The sequence below is a fragment of the Rhea americana genome, unplaced genomic scaffold, assembly GCF_003343005.1.
Source record: "Rhea americana isolate MKP2758 unplaced genomic scaffold, rheAme1 scaffold_65, whole genome shotgun sequence".
NCBI lineage: Eukaryota > Metazoa > Chordata > Aves > Rheiformes > Rheidae > Rhea > Rhea americana.
In genome coordinates, this window is record NW_028186812.1 from 2,483,095 (window position 1) to 2,499,568 (window position 16,474).

At 38.0% G+C, this 16,474-nt stretch overlaps 1 protein-coding gene across 2 annotated transcripts in view; it reads right to left on the bottom strand.

Annotated features, from left to right (window-relative positions):
- Window positions 1-16,474, bottom strand: part of DCLK1 (doublecortin like kinase 1) — a 249,508-nt gene that overhangs the window by 30,226 nt on the left and 202,808 nt on the right. For both annotated transcript variants that reach the window (XM_085320664.1, XM_085320665.1), the window contains exons 7-10: window positions 15,258-15,366; window positions 10,294-10,351; window positions 9,390-9,509; window positions 3,384-3,530 (exon numbers count right to left, since the gene is read on the bottom strand). In XM_085320664.1, coding sequence (XP_085176790.1) covers window positions 3,384-3,530; window positions 9,390-9,509; window positions 10,294-10,351; window positions 15,258-15,366 — 434 coding nt within the window. The remainder of the gene's footprint in view (window positions 1-3,383; window positions 3,531-9,389; window positions 9,510-10,293; window positions 10,352-15,257; window positions 15,367-16,474) is intronic.

A 16,474-nucleotide genomic window follows, 5' to 3' on the forward strand; every position in this document is an offset into this window, starting at 1 on the left:
CAACAGTTCTCCTTTGTTAATGCTAGTCATGTCTAGAGAGGGAAAGAAACSTCACTCAGTCCTTCTGAAACATCACTATCAGGTGCTAAAGTTATGAGCAGATAGTCAGAATCTGCAAAATTCTTCTCCTTTCCTTATAGTGTTTGTTTTTAATGATACAACTGGATCTTTAAGAGAAYCAGTAATTTGATACAGATTCACATTTCTCTGCTACTAAGAAAAAAGATAGGTTTATAGAAAAGCATTAGAAAAGAAGCAATTATGGTTTTATTAAAAACACAGATTGTTAAATACATCTGGTTCCTGAAACTAAAGAAAGTGCTCTCTGAAATGGCAGTAATAAATCTAATTTCAACAACAGTTTTAATTAAAGACTAGAAACTAGAGACTTTAAATATTCACTTGCTGAAAAATGTAGTGTTCACTTAGACATCAGGAGCTGAATCCAKTCTAATTAGCATCTCATATTCTATTTTATGCAGTTATTTTTTTATAAAGTCTTCAATGAATTGCTGTTACCTCATGAATGTTTATAAATTTCCTCCTTTAGCTGGCCTTACATGACTTATATATCCAAGAAATTAATTATGGAAAAGGCTCATTTGGCAATGTTTGYCAATGCAAATTATTTGGTACTCTGCATTATCTAGTATTTTGCCCCATCTGTTTCCAGGGATTACTTCCCTTGGAAAACTACTTCAGTTGACTTGTAAAGCTGAAGAAAGTAACTTTTCCCCACTCTTTTTTCCTCATGCCATATAAAAAGGAGTCCAATGTGAAGCTGTGGTGTGTTACTTGCCAGTCAAGGAATGTGAAAGATAATTTAATGCTCATGTTATGCAGAACAAACGCTATATATGTTCTACTGCATTTAAATACTGAAGGGCAATTAAAGAAATGGAGATTAGTGCAAATTACCCACTATGTAGTGCTTTCACTGTTTTAACTAAGCAATAAAGCTGTGTAATTGTACAACACTAATTGAATGCAGCCATACATAATTGTGTGCCACCATATGTATCCTATTACTATAAAGACTGTCAGTATTTTCTAAGCTGCTTTTGTGATCACTGCAGATGGCAACAGTCAGAGAAGTTGTTCTCTAGGGTTTATTATATGGCTATAAAGACATCCTATGACTTGACAAAATAAATGTGCTAAATAGCAGCAATTATGAAAAATGTTCCAATTAAAGCACAGAAGACACTCTCTAGAGAATAGAAAATGTGTGTGCTGGTAAAACATCAMAGCTATTCAGAATACCCTAAACTCTTGGTCAGTTGACTGTTAGGTGGACTTTGCAAGTCTTGAAGATAATAAGGAATTTTTAAGCACTCCTATGAATAACTGTTGTTTCACAAAGGATGTTGAGACAGGTTCACATGCATGAAGCTTTTTCTGCAGGGTTTGTGGCTGACTGATAGTGTACATCAGGTCTAACAAAGAAAGTTACTTTTGGGGGAAAGTAAAAACAAAAGCGAGAGAAAGAAAAGGGAATGGGAAAGCTCTCCTCTAYGGCCTGCCAAGAAGAGATGCAACAGGAAGGCCCCAGAGGGGCACCCTCCTCTGGTTGTCCCCTGTGGGGGAGGTACCCCTCTGCCCCCCACACCCTTCCCATCGTGACTGTATGGGTTTGGTTAGGCCCTGCTCAGGCTGCCTGCTGCTTGTTCACGCGTACAAGTGTTTTATAAACGCCAGGAAAATAATCCTAATTGCCATCTTGTGACATAAGAACAACCATCTAGTTTAACAGATAGGACRACTGAAGTAGAAAGGTCAAGAGACACCTAAGGCCATAAGCAGTCAGTGTCAGAGAGAGGACCAGAACTCAGATAAGGCYGGTTCATAAGCACTCTCCTAAAACAGTGTTCACTTCTGGCAAAGACTTGATAAACCTTAGAGGATGAATATAATTTGTGAACCAAAACACTGGCTTTTAAATGTTAGGATGCTGCAAGCAGTTCAGTGTTGTATATTCGTTGCTTAGTATCAACAGTAATATTTGTGCAGTACACTGGAAAATCACTTGGAAAGAGTTTGGCTACAATGCCAAACAATGTGATTGTTCATGTAGACCAGTGAGTATTACCACAAATGGTTATAGGTGGATAAATTTAACCCTCCCTCCACCAACCCCACCTTCTCCTCTTCCCCCAAAAGCTTGTTCTACTACTTTCAGACTTTAGGAATTTAAGAGACATTTCAAGACAAAAGCAGGGTAAGCCTTCCACCTGAGACAGTCCTGCCCTTTCCCAGTCACACCATTAATGAATCCTGACATGACTGCTGTAACTTATGCATGCAGCCACCTATGAACATTAAGGCTTCTATAGGGTATAAGTGGTTGATGTCTAACAAGTGTTCTACCCRAAGTGTTTTTAGTAGTTTTTTTGGAAAACCAGGCCAGCAATGGCTATTTCTTCATGCAGAACTATATAGGTATCTGTCACCAGAGAGACCTCAGCTGTAAAAATCGCATYCCCTGGAAGTTCATTAAGATCTGCTTGAGCCAACTTTCCCGTAACACCTCTTCAACATCAAGCAGTACAAAATGTGCTAAGTGATGGCAAACAGCACATAGAATTGATAATCTAKATATCTTAAATATTGTTGCATGGTTGCAGAACATACAGTAACTGGGACATCTTGATAGTAGAGCATGTCAGTAAATTAACGAAAACTCCAAGAACASTGAAATAATTAGGAGACATTAATTTCTCGGAAGAAACAAATCTCTCAGTTGGAGAACACAATGGCTGCATTCAAGGGTGCAAAATCCCCAGAGAAAGAACTCATTGTCAGAGGATCTTTTTCATTGTCTTCATTGGTTGGGGCTCATACAGATTCAATCAGGAAAGGGAAGATTTAAGCTGTCTATCAAGGAAAGTGTCTTAATAGGAAGTGCTATAAGATTATTTGGGAGATTCAGCAGGGACAGGAAGGACTCTAAAAATCTCTTTCCAGTTCTGCCCCAACAGACTGTATGATAATTCTTACACCCACTCTGTTTGTAAAATTGAACAGCTGCTAATTACTTAGTGCTGCACTGCAAAGGTATAGATAACACCTTTATGTTTATGAGAAGTCTGGAATTATGTTGCAGCACAACAAATGATCACTTCTAGTGACCACTGGAACAATTCTGTCCCTGTGTCCTGGGGAGTAGACTACACATAGCATTTGATGTTACTGTACTTTTTGTGATAGCTCTTAATCTTAGGAGGAGCTTTTAAGGYTAAAATTAAAAGACCAGTGACTCTGAAGACTGAAATAAACCTGAAGGCGTGGGGGGCAGGGGGTGAGGAATGAGGGAGAAGCCCAGACACTCTATCATGCATTCCCAAGTTAGCAAGAATAATACTGAAAGCTAAATTTTCACTTACCAGCAAATTCTCAGGCTTGATATCCCTGTGAACAATGTTCAAGCTGTGAAGATACTTGATGGCACTGGCCAGATTGTAAAGCATCCCACTGGCATCCCGCTCTGTGTATTTGTTGGTGGAMGTAATAGCATCAAAAAGATCTCCTCCCTGGAGCAAAATGACCATGGYACATGAGCAACATTTACTTTGGAAGAGACTGAAAAATTTAGGGAAGATCAAGGAGCATCATTTATGGAGAAGGAGGAAGAGGGAGGAGCAGCATAGTTTCCTTCCAGCTATAAACTTTGGGTACTGTGATGACATCTCCCCTAATGGAAGCTGAAKATACCATTTGTCATGGTTTAGCTGGTCAGCCAAGAGGCTGTTCCCTTCTGCTGCTTTTGTAATGTTTGGCAGTATTTGCCAACTTGTATGTTCAGAGCTCCTCTTGCAAATTTCTGTCATGCCTGCATACTTGCCTGTCACCATGCTGGRTATCAACCCTCACCAATGTTTATTATAATCACAAATAGACTGACAGCAAATTTTTGCCCAAAATCTGACAACTCCATGAAGATAAAGAATTTCTGAATAAGACTCAAAATAACTACCTGTCATCACTACTAGTGTATTTTAAAAGACTGTTTCCATCTCATAAGACTTTGAAACATGGATTTTAGAAACTGTATTCTCTACAGAAGACGTCAGGTTTTTGGTAATGTGAGGTTCTTCTTGAAGCTAATACTGAAGAACTCTCCAGCATATATAATAGAAAATCATACTGGAAGAATTAACATCACCGTTTCACCACAGCTATAAATATAGGTACCACAGCTATAAATACAGGTGGCTACCTGTAACATTTCCAGATTCTTATGCCGTTTAATTCAGCTAAAAGCTGCTGCCAATGAAGGAGAGAGAGAGAGGGAGGGAAGGAAGGAAGGAAATTAAGTGAAGTCCTCTAAACTGAAATGACTTTCTTTGCTAGGATCCAAGGCAGCCATCACATTTGGACTATATTGCTAGAGCTGAGCAGTAAGGAGCAGGCAAGTAGGGAGAGGAAGAACATTTAAATATTTGGTGAAAGACTGAAAAAAAACAGATTAAAGAAGAGATTAAGAAGGAAGCTGATAGAATGGGGAGAGCAGGGAAGAGGAAATCATCTTTTGAGAGATGCTRTTCAGATGTATTAGGCTTTCTGCCAAAACCAGAGTAGTACCTTAAAGGAAACATAAACCAACAAAAAAAGAAGAAAAGGACATTCTGCAAAAACGAATTGTTGCAGTCACAGCACCAGGAGAAAATATACATCAGAGGAGTATACTTTAAAGGACAATTAGGTATTTTCTGAAGGCTAAAGAGGAAAGAGAAACAATGAAGATTTTTTTCCAGGAATCATGGATACACAGGAAAAAGTAGAAAATGATGACCACTAAAGGCTCAAAGCTGAAGAAATAGACATTACTTGTTAAAAAAATTAACAGCTATATATAWAAAAAAGCACTGGGAAGATGCAGCTGAAGTTTGCCACTGCAGGTGTATCCCCACTGTTGGTGCAAAAGTCCAGCTTTGGAAGTTGCTTGCAGACAACCACTATCAAATCTGGATCACATCAAAACTTTCTGCTCTGGCTGGTGACTGATCAAGATAGTTCAAGACACATAGCATGAAGGAAAAGGAGGAAGAAAAGGCCAAGCTAAACTAGACAGAGGATTAGAGGGAAAGGCCAAATATTTGGAAAGAGGTATAATACCGTGTACTTCAYGGCATTAACTGATCCCTAAGTATTTGATACCAGCATGTGGCAGARTATGTGGGATAAATAATCTATTTTCCTTAAGCTCCTTCCTCTGAAGTCCCTGTACCAGCTGCTTTTTAGCATGAGGTAGTGGATTAGACAGATCTTTGGTCTTATCTAAAATGTTCCAGATGCTCAGCAGAAGTGTCAATAACATCAGAAAAGGATCTGCCTCAAAAATAAGGAAAAAGAAAACAATCTGAGGTGAGATGTAATGGTAAAGAAAGCAAGATGATGAATCCTAAAATCCAAAAGAGTAGAAAAAAATTTCAGCCTAAACTCAGAAGAAAGAGAACAAATTTTCAGGCCAGGTGCAAAGGAAATCTAAACTCAAGAAAAGATAAAGGATTCAGAGCACATTAACAGAAAGTCAATTCAGTCTGAAGCAGAATCATTTTATCCCATTAAGTAGTCTGCTTTATTCAGCAAAGTTTCTTACCAGATAGTCTGGCAAGAAAATAGAGCATATATGTAGACTACAGGATTCTCTGCAGTTAAAAGAAAGGTGATACCCTGGGAAGAGTTAATATAGCTGACAACTATATCAAGCAGAATTGTTTTCAGACTTTCCTCTCCCTAAAGAGCACTTTAACCTACAAGAATCTGCTTAGCTGATTCACACAGCAGGTCACTATCACTTAGGCACAAGGGGTGAGTTTAGGCTGACATTTCAGTCTTAAATCCCCTGTTCTGGAATGAAATCAGACCAGCAACATCTGAATGCAGTTTTTATCATCTGTGCACATGAGGAAGTATACTTGGTACAGTAACCAATTATTTATTTATTACCTCGTTATGTAAATGATATAATCTCTCTTTTCTTCTGCAAAAGTGAAATCATATCCTGGAGCAGTAAAGGAGACTGAGTAATAAATCTTGCTTGTTAAATTGGCCAAAGCCCTGTTAGGTTTGAATAACAATTTTGTTTCGCTGTGTAAAAAGGCAACGTGCCAGAGACCAGGTCCTTGCTTCCTTTTACAAGCACCACTTGCAATGTGTTTATATTTGTATTTATGAAGTGCTTTTTCTTACACTTTACAAAGCAATGAATGGCCTATCTGCCATGAGGTGAGGGCAGTATTTGCAGCAGTCACTTATGTCAAACATGTTACTGCCAATTAATGCAGGGTGGTATTAACTGAAACTGTGCTCTGCTGCATCAAGCCTTTTCTCCTTGAATTTCTTTCCTGTCTGTGAGTTTGATTTAAACTCAGGTCTTCAGAAGTCAGTCAATAACAGATGGTTAATCAATTCTAACAGTGCATGTTGTGAAATGGTAACAGTCAGCAGTTGGTGAATTAATGTCTTCCCAGAGCTACCTTTCTTGGTGCCCGTAGAGTATAAAAACGTGGGTTTTTTTGTTTTTTTTTTCCAATAATATAGATGTTTGTTTCAGAAAAACAAAGTTAACTTCCCAGGATTAGGATACTTCATCTAAATTTCTTCTATTATTCCATATAAAACCAAAGAACTTATTTAATAAATGCTTTCGGTGGCATCCTAGCTACACAGATGTCTTGAGAAGCTTTCTATAGCATAATTGWTGCCATAAATATCTTAGTATTTGCAGTGATTCTGAAGAGTGAAGAAGAAAGAGTGGGAGAATACAGATTTTTCTGTGCTTGGATTGTTTTCTTTATATATTAGGMTAATTATTTTGTAAGAGCTTTTAAGCTCCTCTCTTATTTAGTTAAGTAGGACTTTGACTAAAAATCTTCCAGAAACTACTTTTTTCAAGCATAAATAGCACAGCAGGTTGCACCCATAAAGCCAGCTACATGCTTAAGTCCTGGCATGTTAGACAAGTCACAGCCTTTACTTYCTCGCACGCCTCATGGGGCCAAGATGAAGGATTTGTCAATACAAGCTGAAGCTGTGGCTTCATTACTAACTGCAACACACTGCAAAAGTACTTGATGTACCTTTAAACAAGCTACCCTGGATACTGAAAAAAACCCTACAGTAGCATGGATTTCAGAGTTAGCTCATGTCATAAGAAATGGCAAGATACATGATTAAAACAGGATTAAATGGCTCGTGGTGCTTGATCTAATGCTGTGCCAAAGTCACACTGCATGCCCAGGTGACAGAGAAGGCTGTGACGATGAGGAAGGTGGGACAGTTCCTCCAGGGCTGGCTATGGAGAGGGACTCACAGAGYGGAAGACTGCCATTACTTTGCTTTTTTCTTAGGATTTAACTTCTCATTCTGAGACTGTGCTGAGATAAGCAAGGATGCCAAGTACCCTGTGTGCTCTTTGCCACCAACATACAAGGAGGCCCCAGTKTGCTTCCGCAGAGCTCAGCAGGGTTAGCTGGAGCGTAAACTCCACAGCACAGCTCAAGCCAAGTAAGACATTAGGCAGGYTCAGCCTAAGAGGATAATGTTGCCATTTTCTGAGCTGTGGAGCGTAGCCTGAGCCTCTCAAGGGTAACAAGGCTGTCCCAGCCTGCTATGGGGATGGGGCAGGATGTGTGGCCATCCACCCACGGGCCCCACTTGACAGCTTCCSTCACCGGTACAGCACTGCAGCTTTGCAGAGAGCGGGAAGGACAGCTCTGTGCTGGGAATGTGGGCTGTGTCACCCTGTGCCAGAGAGCACAGGGGCTCACGGACCAAACACAGCACTTYTAATTCTCCTTGCCCTCCTCTTCCCCTCAAGCTTGAGAAGCTCTTTAAACTGGAGCTCTTTAAACTATCTAACATCTAATACTTCAACAAGGTCCCTAATCTCCATCTACAACCAGTGTGAAGCACTGCTGAGAGCAATTCTGCCTGCAAAAACCTCTTTATCTCACCACCTCTGGTGATCCCTTTTTCTCACCATAGGATGCCTACCAAAGGAGACCACATTTTTGATTTAAGATAGGTGGAACTGATCTGAGTTTCAGGGTTTAGAGAGCCTCACAGGTGCTGGGTGCGTGCATACAATATGCCTAGACACAAATACTACCGCACATCTTGAGATTTCATATTGCAAAAATTGTCCTTAAATATTTAAATCAGTGGATTTCTCAGGTGYAGGCCTGTAAGGCTGCTCACAGAAAGCTTATTGATCAGGATACAGGAATGAAGGTGGCTGTTGGGAATACTTCCTACTTGCACAACAGTGGAAGAAGAATCACTAATGCCACAAGTAAATGTGCAATTAAAATAATTATAGAGGACAACATTTCTGTAGTAATTTTCTGTTCTAATTTGGATAATTTACTTAATTTTTGAATAATTTCTCAAGTGCATTTTTACCATCTGTTATGCAGAGTGACATACATGTGTATTCTTGACAGTATAGGGGCAAGAGACAACCTGGTCTAAGTTTCATAATCATTTGTTGATCCATCARGGAGGGATATTAACTCATAAGATCTGGAAGTTACCATGAAGAAATGAATAGGACCCCAAATACAAAATATTATATATATATATATAATGTTTCTTTTCAGAATAGAACCATGCTTTAAATAGCAGATTTTTCTCTTTTTCTCTCTTCTTCCTCCTCCTCCTTCTCATTCTCTTCCTCCTCCTCCAGCTTAAATTTAGATTATATCAAGAATGCAAGTCTGACAAGGAATCACAGAATCGGTAAGGCTGGAAGGGACCTCTGGAGATCATCTAGTCCAAAACCCCTGCTCAAGCAGGCTCACCTASAGCATGGTAGACAGGGTTGCATCCAGGCAGAGGGCCTTGAAGATCTCCAGAGAAGGAGACTCYACAACCTCTCTGGGCAACCTGTGCCAGTGCTCTGTCACTCTCACAGTGAAGAAAGGGGGTCAGTATAAATCAGTGGGGAAAGAAGACAGTTAATATGGTTTTAATTTAACATAAACTAATAAAATTTAATTAAAATGTATTTGTTATCGAAGAATATTGACCAGTATTTACAACTACTCAGACTGGATATCCTTTCAACTTATCTGAAGGCAGAAGCACTTCTGGAGGTAAAACTTATTTAATTGAAATTCATGGTCTGCAAAGTATCTGCAAAGTACTGTCCACAGAGCATTTTTGAATGTGGCTTACGAAAGATAAGATGAATATTTGAAATGTTTGAAAGCTAGAAGACTATTTGGCTGGGGGTTCCAAATCTTTCAGCCGGGAACTGGACAAGGAGACCTTCAGAGATCCCTTCCAATCTGAAGTATTTTATGATTCTATGATTTTAGTATGCTTTAAGACCAATGAAATTTCTGCATGTGTTTGAAACAATTCTTAATTAGCAAAATACCTACCTTTACAAGTTCCATGACCAGGTACAATTCAGTTGGCATGTCCATCTCCTCAATCAGAAGTACAATATTCGGATGTTTGACCCGTCTTAAAATAGACACCTCATTCTGGATCATGTGTTCCTGCCACATAAGAGAAATCTTTAATGACTATAGGTTGGTGGGAAAAACTTTCACCTCCATCGTGCAATGCAAAAAGCAGAGAGAATTGGGACTTGCACGGGTTCATCAGGATTTTTTAAAAAAGTTACAGACGTTGCCTCCAGCAATATGGAAGGAACATATCTAGAGACAACATCAGTGTGATAACTGAAAAAAGTACACAGAATAGAACACTGAAAAAGAAATGTAGGAAAAGAGACATGTTTCTCATGCAGAGAAGAGTAAATTATAGAAGCATTTTCATTTTTTTCTCCAATGCAAAGTCTTTCCAAAGCATTTAAAAATACAGTAACATCTTCTCAAAGAACCTTTTAAAATTTTAAAAGGTAAAAGAAATTCAACTAGTATAAAACTGATAACAATTTGATGAACCTTGTAATACTGACTAGATATACTGATCCGTGTTGCTAGATCTAGTATCATATTCCTGTTTTCTATAGCATCTGGGATTATGAAACCTAAGGGACATAATTACAAGGGTAAAGAGAAAGAGTGAGTGCAACCACACACTACTAATCAAATGGAGAAAAAATACATGCATCTTGATAGGCATCTAAAGTAATTTAGAAAGTATCTAAATTGATACTCTGAGGGTCTCATGAAGSCAGACAAAGGCTTCAACCGAAAAGATTCTGACACCTGCCAGGAAGGAGATAAATACCAACAGATTCCCCAGTTGGTCTTCTCTCTCAAATATTTCTTGCAAAATAAATGTTTTGCTCTCATTTGAATTTTTTGTACTTACTTTTCCTCTACATTTACTTTTTTTGATTATTTTCAGAGCATATTCTCTACCAGTTGATCTGAGGAAAGAGGAAAAAAAATTATATGTTCAATCACATYGAATAATTTTCTCAGTTCTGTTTGTGTTTGTCATTTGAGCACAGCATTAATGACTAGGTCTGGGCAAGAATTCTGTTCAAGTATTTGTTTAATCAGGAAATGAAGCATTTATTTAACTGAAATTGTTTGTGATCTTCAGCCAAATTTATTGAATACTTGTGCCTGAGAAAGAAACATTAGATATGTTTTGGAAAAACAAAGACATTCCAATGTTTTATAAATGAAATCATTTGATTTTTTTTTCATTTTAAAGTGGTATTTGTTATTTCTTCTGCTGTTTTGTCTAAAAACATAAATAATATTAGAGATCTCAATCTTCTCAAAAATTAAAAGTTTTGTTTCCTATCAAGCAAAAGCTATGAGCCTTGGAAAAATATTGATTTTTTTTTATTTAGAAGTCATTTGTTTGCATATCTACAATCACAAATCCCAAGCTAAAAGTCAGTCCTTGGAATAATGTTTTATGTATTCAACAAGTATATCATATCTAGCAGTTAAATATGGTATTTACGGTACAGAATAAGAAAGGTTCTAGAGATAAGAAGAAATTACAGAGAATTAGTTTAGCATGAGAACACTTTTCCCTTTAGGTGTTTTCTTTGGAAACCATATAATATTTATCAATACTACAAATATATATATTTATTATAGAAAACTCAGCTTGTAGACAAATTCAACATATTAACTTCCATTTCTTAATCAAGTTATATAACCAATACATGGTTGCAAGAATAAAACCAGGATACTCCATTTACAAGCTCCAAGATTCACTGTAAAGTGAAATGGAGGATGGGCAATATAAGAAAAAGCTCTTATCAAAATGTTTTCCTTTTGTAATTAATACCTAAAACAGTTTACAAAAGTTACTGCAATGCCCTTAGGCATATGATTGGTTGAAAACAAAGGAAAAAAAAAGACCTCCCAAGGATATAGGGTAATTTTTTTCATTCTTTATTTATCATAACAGTTAAATTGATATGTAAGAACTTTATCTATTAAATTGATATATAATAAGTTCCACAGAGAATGCTATGTGAATGTGCTWCCTACTGCCTAAAAGCGTCCACCGCTTGTCAAATGGGAGATGTAAAGTGAGTCATACACTGAAAACACTGCATTAGCAAAATGACTGGGCATTTTCATAGCCATACTGCAGCATGGAGATGTCTTCTGGCAATGATACACAATTAGGTATTAATTTAAGTACCAGTGGGGATTTTGGTAAAAAGAAAAGAAGAATTCCTAGGTCAGCAAGGATCAGAGACAGTCTATATTAAGATGTCAGCTAAAAGATTGTGCAAAGAAATCGCATTGGATTATGATGTTTACAACTTGGAAGAAATACAACAAGACTGCCTAGGACTTAAGCAAATAAAAATTAAAAACTTCTCATATCTGTGCTTCCTGACTAGAGGGTTTAATGCTACAGTTCCAGAAATGCACCACACTTCACACTGGCACCCCTTGCAGGTGCTGGTGTTCAACAGGTACAGCTCTTGCTCAATGAGGTGACAGGCAGAGATACCAGCACTTTTTTTGGGGGGGACGAAAGGGCAAGGTAGGAGGAGAAAGAATATTAGAAATTAAGATACTTGGGGTTCAAACTCAGATAAAATAGGACTCCTCTTTCAATACGAGTCTCATTCAAGCTCTTTGGTTGCCCTAGGAATACTTCCTCTCTGTCCCAGGAAAGGAAATTGATGTTTTTTGTTGGCCATGGGAGACTCCATGTACTCCAAACACTGGGAAACATGAGCTGGTGAGGAAATGTCAGAATTTTGAAGTATCTGAAAGTTAAAAATGAACATACAGGACAAACTGCGCTTATGATAGAGCAGATATGTAATGAGCCGATGACAACTCTGACTGCTCTTTGTTTTGGTAAAAAGAAAATTAAAGCTAAGATAATGCAAATCCTTTCCCCWGAAAAGCTGTAGAACCACAGGCTGTCAGCAACATTGGAAACCTCTGTAACACACTAAAAAATACAGCAATGCCGGTGAAACGCGCACATCATCTCTCACCTATCACTTAAACTGAACAATAAAAAGGTGCCACAAGAAGTAGGAAGCATGCATTACTGCTGGATAACAGTTTGGAAGAACAGAAATACCATGCAGTACCACATTAGATCTCTAGTTTATAAAAGGGCTTTGTGAGCCACTCCTTGGATATTTTAACCTTTTGCAAAAAGTTCCCTGAGATTCCCAATATAYAAAAGACAGAAAAGTATCTTCATTATTTTTGTATTTTTGTGCATTAAATGTGTGCGTGCTCATGCATGTGTGTAGGTGTGTGGTCATACAATGGAGAGTTACAAGTCTTCACAAGAAAATTCTGAGGATCAATTTTGGTTTCTGTTTGCACTGTATATTGTCACAGGAAAGTTCTGYAGCTGCACCTGCAGTTTTGGAGTGACCAACCAGTGCATAAAGGCTGGTCTCCATGGTTATGGAGAAGTATCCATGTGACCAGTGAAGATGTGCAACAAGGCCCATTCCTAGTTGCTTAACACCTCACAGTGTTATTCCTTTGAAGTGTAATGCACACAGGAATATCAGTAAAAAGTGGAAAAGTCCTCCATCCCAAGTACCACCCCATCAATTCTGGCTCTGCAAATGATGGACATATCAGACTTTGAAGTGCTGTTTTTTTGCTTAGAAAGACTGTTAAGAATGTTTTTGAAGGTGTTTTACATTTACTGGCTTTAATTTACTCTCTGAGCTTTAATTTCTCTTTCCACATCTATGATGGCAAGGGTATCCTGCTTTAGAAGTGGAACTAACAGAAATAAATCTATATTGTTTTAATTTTCAAACACTCCCAAAGCAGTAATCTCTAATATAAATGTGATCTATAGAATGATGTGGCTCAGAGATCATCTGAGTATTTACTTGGGAATTTCTCAGTAACAAGGCTATTTGAGCATATGTTCACTAAATATATCATGTTATCAAATACTTAAGGGACAAAGGAGGATAGGGAAGAGGATAGGAAACAGTTTGCATTTAAGCTGTCTGGGAAATTACAGTCAGTAGGTTTTTTAGGTGTAGTGGAACCTATACTTAATTTTGTTTGTATCTTTTCCCTCGACTTTAGAAACACTTGTAAAGCACACTAGTACATTTAAACTAGTTCTCAGCACAAGCAGAATTTTAAATCAAAGGACAGTGTATCAAAACCTCAAAGTATTATTACTCAGTCATGTAATGTTTCTCTCAGCACATACTCTGCTTTTTAGCTCACCTTTTTCTCTTCTCCGATTTATATATTCTCTTCCATGTTTTCCACCTGCCCCTCCACCCACCCTGCCGCATAGGTCCTCACTRTGCTCTTCTATTTTCATACTGGTTTACTGTGATTTCCTTTGGTTTCTATATTCTCCAATTTAGTGTTCAGACTTTGGAGTTTGATGTGAAGGGCTATTGCTTTTGTATGATCATCTGCACCATGAATTCCCCCAGAAAGAGCTCTAAGGGCCTCACAACAGCTTTGGTAAAGTCCCACAAGCACACTGTCAGCTGATACAAAATTCACTCTTTCCCCCTTATCTAACAGCTGTCCTAACGGTCTCTGGCATGCCAGACTCTTTCAGATCCACAGTTGGACCTGTCTTTTTCCAAAGAGAGTCTAGTTTAAAACCAGCCAAGCTAATTTATCATCATCTGCCATGAGTTCTGTTCTTGACTTAGTCTCTAAGAATAATATCACATTCTTTCAGGCTGCAGAGCAAATTTTTTTTTCAAGCTCAAAGGTGAGATTACAGACCCTTGTAAGATCCCCCCACTCTAGGATATGGTAATAGGCAATGTAAAACTTCATTTATGGAATGTCATGATCAAATCTTGACCTCTCTATCATTCTTCATTTCRGACTTAGCTCTAACTCTGGCTGCTTCCTGCATTCTCCGCAGTGCTACCATCTAACACGACCAGTCTCATAATCATTTCGGATACTGGTATCTTCTCTCTGTCTTTTTTTACATCATATTCTCCTATTTTTTACCAATACCACCAAAAGGCATCTGCTTTTCTGCTCAGAGCCTTTCTGTCTTTTGTTTCCTTCCTTTTCATACCCTTAAGGCTGAGTTGAGCCAGTTCAAACAGGGTGGACAAGACTAATCTGAAAAAATCAAGAAACTGACACTTAAGCTAGTCAATCTGGACACTTTCAGTGACACAGACATTAGAGGTGACTTCTCTAACCTAGAGTCACTGTCTAAAATCAGTTTGATAGATTGTCTTCAAGGGTGACTGTTTCTCCACTCTTCACAAGCACCTGAAGAGGTTAGATTTGATGCCTGTGCTGAAGACTCCTAAAGCTAGGTAGGGCTCATATATTGGTATCAAGTAAGCACATGGGAGCTGGATACAYATTTTGTTAAAGACAAACACAGAAGAGGTTACTGCTCCATGTTAGACGGTAGAATAGATGGATCCAAAGCCACCTTCCGGTGCTTTTTCCACCACCACTACTACACTACACACAAAACTTCCTGTCATCTTTACACAATGCTCTTAGATGTAAAATGTCTCACCTGTCTAGCATAAAGAGCATGTTGCAAGAATATTCTGCAAGGAAAGATGTTATTTCAGTGCAACAGGAAAGACTTAACACAAAGAMCTGGTAAAACYGTGCTTAGTACAGCAGAAAAAACAYATAAAGCCCACAAAGATTTAAATTCTTACAGATTGTCCCTTGGAATCATTCCTTTTTCACAAGAGAGGGTATTAGTCCAATTTTCCCATCTCGCATTAAGACATTAGCTTATTCCACATGTCCTATATTCTACAAATAAAGACATTATCTAGAAAAGCATGACATTAGCGATTGCTTTTACAGTAATAAGCAAATTATCCTTCTCACCTTTCTATACACTCCTTCACAATAGCAAAATTTCCATCTCCTATAGTCCTTCCAACTTTATATCGCTCTGCTATTGATGCTGGAACCTGGAAGCCTTCCTCCAACACTTCTGAAAGAATCATTAGTACATTTTTATTGTTAGTGAAGGAAACACAGATGTTGCACATAACATGCATTTTAAGTCTATGGTTTAGGAGCCTGGAAACCATTCGGAGTCAGTATCTCACTTACTGTACAATGAAACCATGCTGCTGACATTGTATATACTCAACAGGTTTCATGCAGATACAATAATGAAAAATAAGACTCAAACATACCACCATTTGAGTGTTACATAGTTTACCATTCCTGTTGCAATATGCCCCCAGGATAAAACCAAAATTGTATTCTTTTAATTATGAAAAGACCTCTGTGATCTGCACAAGTGCAGACCAGCCTCCAAAAAGGGTTGGAACTCCTTAACACAGCATGATTAAATGTATGTACCAAAGAAGTCCAACACTCAAGCACTTATTTTATTACATCCTGTAAACTGAGACATCCATAAAACTCCTCATGTGCTAAGTGCTAGTTCTCCCCCTCCCCCCAATATTAGATATTTAGTTTTTAAACAAATGTTCTCAATAATACTACCTCACATGCAACCTGGGYACCAGATGTTTAGGTAAAATTGCATTACATAGTGTCTAAGCAAAAGAAAAGTTTGTAGTCTCATGTGTTTTAGTGCTTATTCATGTGCCATTATTTTTTAAATGTATCTGAAATAGCGAGTTACAAATACTTAACATGCCTCTAAAAGCTGACTGTAAGCTTCAGGTGATACATACTATATAAATATTTTAACATTAAAAAATGACTCTCAAAGACATGACTTAAATTTATACTTTTCAAGACAACACTTTTTAACTATAGCTGTATCTGTCCTTTGTTTCAATTCAGTATTATGAATGTTATGACATATGGAGGCTGGGGTTTGCTGGAATTCATAGTTGCATGAAGAGTTACTGTCAGACAAGAACATACACACACACTTATGCATATGTGCGTGTGAACAGGCAGTATTAGAGCAGACACTATCCTTTAGCCAGCTTGTTGGAAGCTTGAGYATGTGGTGAGACTAGTCATTTCCGAGTAAGGACTCAGGATAGCACTATGTTCTCTACTATCATGTAAGATGAGACAAAAAAAAATAGTGAAATGATCCAGTCAGCACTGTG